Source organism: Stomoxys calcitrans, chromosome 1 (assembly GCF_963082655.1).
Source record: "Stomoxys calcitrans chromosome 1, idStoCalc2.1, whole genome shotgun sequence".
Classification (NCBI taxonomy): Eukaryota; Metazoa; Arthropoda; class Insecta; order Diptera; family Muscidae; genus Stomoxys; species Stomoxys calcitrans.
Window position 1 is genome coordinate 8,051,413 of NC_081552.1, and position 3,874 is coordinate 8,055,286.

Sequence of the window (3,874 nt, forward strand, 5' to 3'; positions counted from 1 at the left end):
CACTTATGTGAAAAAAATAATACCAGCAGGTATTGGCGAAGTATCGTATTTTTTCTAACAGTACAGATGTTCGTTCAAGGAACAAAATTAGTCCTAGCTTAAAAGATTTTAAGAACCATGGTGAATGAGTTTTTAGCTTTAAACAGGGCATTGTGTTCATAATTATACATTTTAAAAGAATTTTAGAATTTGTATTTTCATAGACTGAAATAAATAAATATATTTACTTAAAAATATTTGCGTGAATTTTTTTGTACACAGAAAAAAATAAAAACTGTTTCAATCAATCGATACTGATAGTATCATCACATCATTTTTGAACCCATAGCAGCCATATCTAAATATAGTCTGATCTCCACCATATTCAAGAAGCCTATTTAAGGGTATATGGGGCACGTATGTCGAAGACTTAATAGGGCTCACTGTGCCAAACATCAGCGAAATCGAGTAATAAACCTGCTTTTACTCGAATTGTCCATTTAATCGGGAGATTGGAATATGGCAGCTTTATCCAAATATAGCCCGATTATGACCATACTCGGTACGAATGGCAAAGGGCTCATTGAGCTAAATTTCAGCGAAATCGGTTTATAAATTCAACTTATATGGGCGTTAAACCTTAAATCGGGAGTTTGGCATATTGCAGCTGCATCCAAATCTGAACCGATCTGGGCCGCATTGAACAGGGATGTCGAGGAGCCTACCACAACTCGCCTTACCAAATTTATTCAAAATCGGGCTACATATGCGTCTTATATGGGCCCAAGACCTTTAATCGAGAGATCGATTAAAGGTCTTGACCGATTTTAGCCAAATTAAACATGGATGTCGTGAGACCTAACATAACTTACTGTTCCAAATTTCAGTGAGATCGGACAATTAATAGGCTTTTTATGGGACCAAGATCCTAAATCCTCTATATGGCAGTTTTATCTAAATGTGTACTTATCTGGGCCGTATTTATCAAGGATATGTAGAGGTCTAACACAACTCGCTGTCCCAAATTTCAGCCAAATCGGATAAGAAATGCGCCCTCTAGAGTCTTAAGAAGTATAATAGAGAGATCGGTTTATATGGGAGCTATATCAAGTTGTGAACCGATTTAGTCCATGCTTGGCCCAGTTGTTGGAAACCATAACAAAACACCTCATACAAAATTTCAGCCAAAACAGGTAATAATATTTGCGCCCTCTAGAGGCTCAAGAAGTCAAGATCCAAGATTGTTTTATATGGCTGATATATACAAATATGGACCGATATGACCCATTTACAATCCCAACTGACCTACACTAAAAGGAAGTATTTGTGCAAAATTTCAAGTGCCTAATTTTGTACTTGCGAAAGTTAGCGTGCTTTCGAAAGCCGGACGGACATGGATAAATCGACTTGCAAGGTCAAGACGATCAAGAATATATCCACTTTGATGGGTTTCAGATCATATTTCGACGTGTTGCAAACGGAATGACGAAATTCGTATACCCCCATCCCATGGTGGAAGGTATAAAAAAGAAGAATAAAACACCAATACTTAGTTAAAGAAACGACATAGCCTTAGTTTGAAAATACCATAATTACGCAATTGGGAAACATTTATAATTGGCATTCGAAATTCGACATGAAATGTTATTTCCGTTTAACATAGCGAGTTTTTTTAAGTTTGGCTTCCTTGGCTTAAAATCGTTACCAAAAATAGATCATGGCTAATTTTTTAGAATATAAAACAACTTATTTCTGTCATGGACTTTTTAATGCACCTCTCTGTTATATGGACCACAGTAATCACCTTATGTATTATATAACCCAAAGAAATTCGATTTTTCTCTTATCAGCTTAACAAAGAAAAAAACTGACAGTGACATTTATTCCGCTTCCGCATTCACTTGTTTTTAAAATGCCGTCACCCAGTAATACACATAATTAACACAAAAGGAAGTAAAATTCCGAAAAAATATATCAAGAGAAAATTCTTAGTATTTTGTAGAAATGAATAAAGGACAAAAGATATGCATATATACCGATATGACGATGATTTGTTTTTAATTCTACTCATTCATAAAGTTTTAATTTTTTAAAAGCGAATATGCCATGTCGCCTTATGTGAATACCCTCAATGAATGAGAGAATGGTGACTTGACTTTAAAAACATTTGCCGGCAAAACACCCGCACAGAGTTCAGTTGCTTATAGAAGTTTAAGGTGTTCGTTTGCTGCAAGGCTGCTCAAGTACTACAAGAAATATTGCGTGACATTGGCAACACTGTTTATAAAAGATTCGTCATTGATATTAATTGACTGTAATTCAAATGTAGCAGAAAGACTAATTGGAGACCAAAAAACTATACAAAATCTTTAGAATTACAAAATTATCAAGGTGTGCAATAACAATTCCAAGTACATTTGTTGTTATTTTTGGGAATTCATCTAAGTTTGAATATTTTCAGCCGTTTTGTTTCTTGGTTTGCCAGAAATATTCTTCTTACCACAAAAAACAGAAAGTGTTTATAGCATGTTTTTGTTTGTTTTTTCTTTTTGCTGATAAAAATAATAAATTTGTTTGCCTTAGTAATCAGCTGCCTATAGTAAACACATACAAACATAAACATCTGTTTTATTATAGGGAGGGAAGCTTTTATTCGAAAGCTTTCTCTTAATCAAATCGAAGTAAATTTTTCTGTGTGCTTTTTCTTTAATATTGAGCTTTTTATTTTAGAGTATATTAGGCATAAACCCAATGGCTTGCAAATTTTATTATTTTGGATTCGGCAGTAACCTTTTGGCTAAACGCTTGCACATACAAAATCCTACTGCTGTGCGTGTAGGACCCGGCAAATTGGAGGTTTTCTTGATTCATTCTTTTTTATTTTTATTAACTAAGTTTAGTTTCTTAAACAGAACTATCGTTTGGATTTTCATATTGTCACAGAACGTTGGTTTGGTGCTGGTGCAACCATAGTACCTACCAAAGGTGATTCTGTATGGGGAGCCATATGGGAGTTGGATGGTTGTGATATGAAAAATTTGGATAAGTAAGATATTTTCGTTTTAAAACACCTTAGCAGCAAAAATGATTTGCTCATAACATTCTCTTCACTATTTTATTTAGTCAAGAGGGTGTCCATCAAGGCATATACACCCCCATTACCGTCTCCGTCTATTGTCCTACCTTGAACACGATCCTGGAGTGTAGGGCATATCATTTATGCAATCAACCAGAAAGTGATTTGAAAAATTTACATGCAAATGAAGTATCTATTGATCGTTTGCCATCATCAACATATCTAAAGGCTTTGATTAAAGGAGCTCTGGAAACGGGCATTCCTTACGGATACATCGATTGGTTGATGCATTTACCACACAATGCCAATATTGCTGAGAGATTTGAAACAGAATTGGAACTGGAAAATGTACCATTGTATTAAATGCTGATGCTTATGAAGAGTTTTGATTTTAAATTAGTCAAAGAGAACTTTTTTAACCAAATTACGCAACAATATCAGTATTATGTATAGAATTCCTATAATTGTTCTTACCCAAAGAATATAAAAGTATTATAAAGAAAAGTTGAAAATATATATTTACATAAAGTATTATAAAAAAGTTGAATAAAATTCCGACATAAGTCACATAACATTTATAAATAACATTTTTAATAATATCCAAATTCTTATTATAACAAAATTGAAAAATTAAAAAAAATTTTGTATAATAAAAAATTTGACATAAGGATAATTTTTAAAAATTTGCCGTAAAGAAAGTTTCTACAAAAAAATCTTTAAAACCCCTATTTTCTGAAAATTTCATGCATTGAGTAAATATTGGCAAAAATTATGACGAAGCGATAAGCAATCTGCTCTATTTCCAATAAAAGCGATATC

The 3,874-nt window shown here is 33.2% G+C and overlaps 1 protein-coding gene across 1 annotated transcript; it reads left to right on the plus strand.

Annotated features, from left to right (window-relative positions):
* The first annotated feature begins 2,181 nt into the window (after positions 1-2,181).
* Positions 2,182-3,606, plus strand: LOC106094105 (gamma-glutamylcyclotransferase). Its single transcript, XM_013261293.2, has 4 exons — positions 2,182-2,370; positions 2,710-2,835; positions 2,892-3,025; positions 3,103-3,606. The coding sequence occupies exons 2-4, from the start codon at positions 2,731-2,733 to the stop codon at positions 3,416-3,418; spliced, it is 555 nt and encodes a 184-aa protein (XP_013116747.1). The 5' UTR covers positions 2,182-2,370; positions 2,710-2,730; the 3' UTR covers positions 3,419-3,606.
* The last annotated feature ends 268 nt before the right edge of the window (positions 3,607-3,874 follow it).

What these genes read in the sequence shown, in the direction of transcription:
- LOC106094105 (XM_013261293.2), top strand. Translation starts at nt 2,731, where the DNA reads ATGGCTTGCAAATTTTATTATTTTGGATTCGGCAGTAACCTTTTGGCT. An exon ending in TAGGACCCGGCAAATTGGAG is followed by an intron (nt 2,836 to 2,891) that starts GTTTTCTTGATT and finishes TTTCTTAAACAG; the next exon opens with AACTATCGTTTGGATTTTCA. An exon ending in GATATGAAAAATTTGGATAA is followed by an intron (nt 3,026 to 3,102) that starts GTAAGATATTTT and finishes TATTTTATTTAG; the next exon opens with TCAAGAGGGTGTCCATCAAG.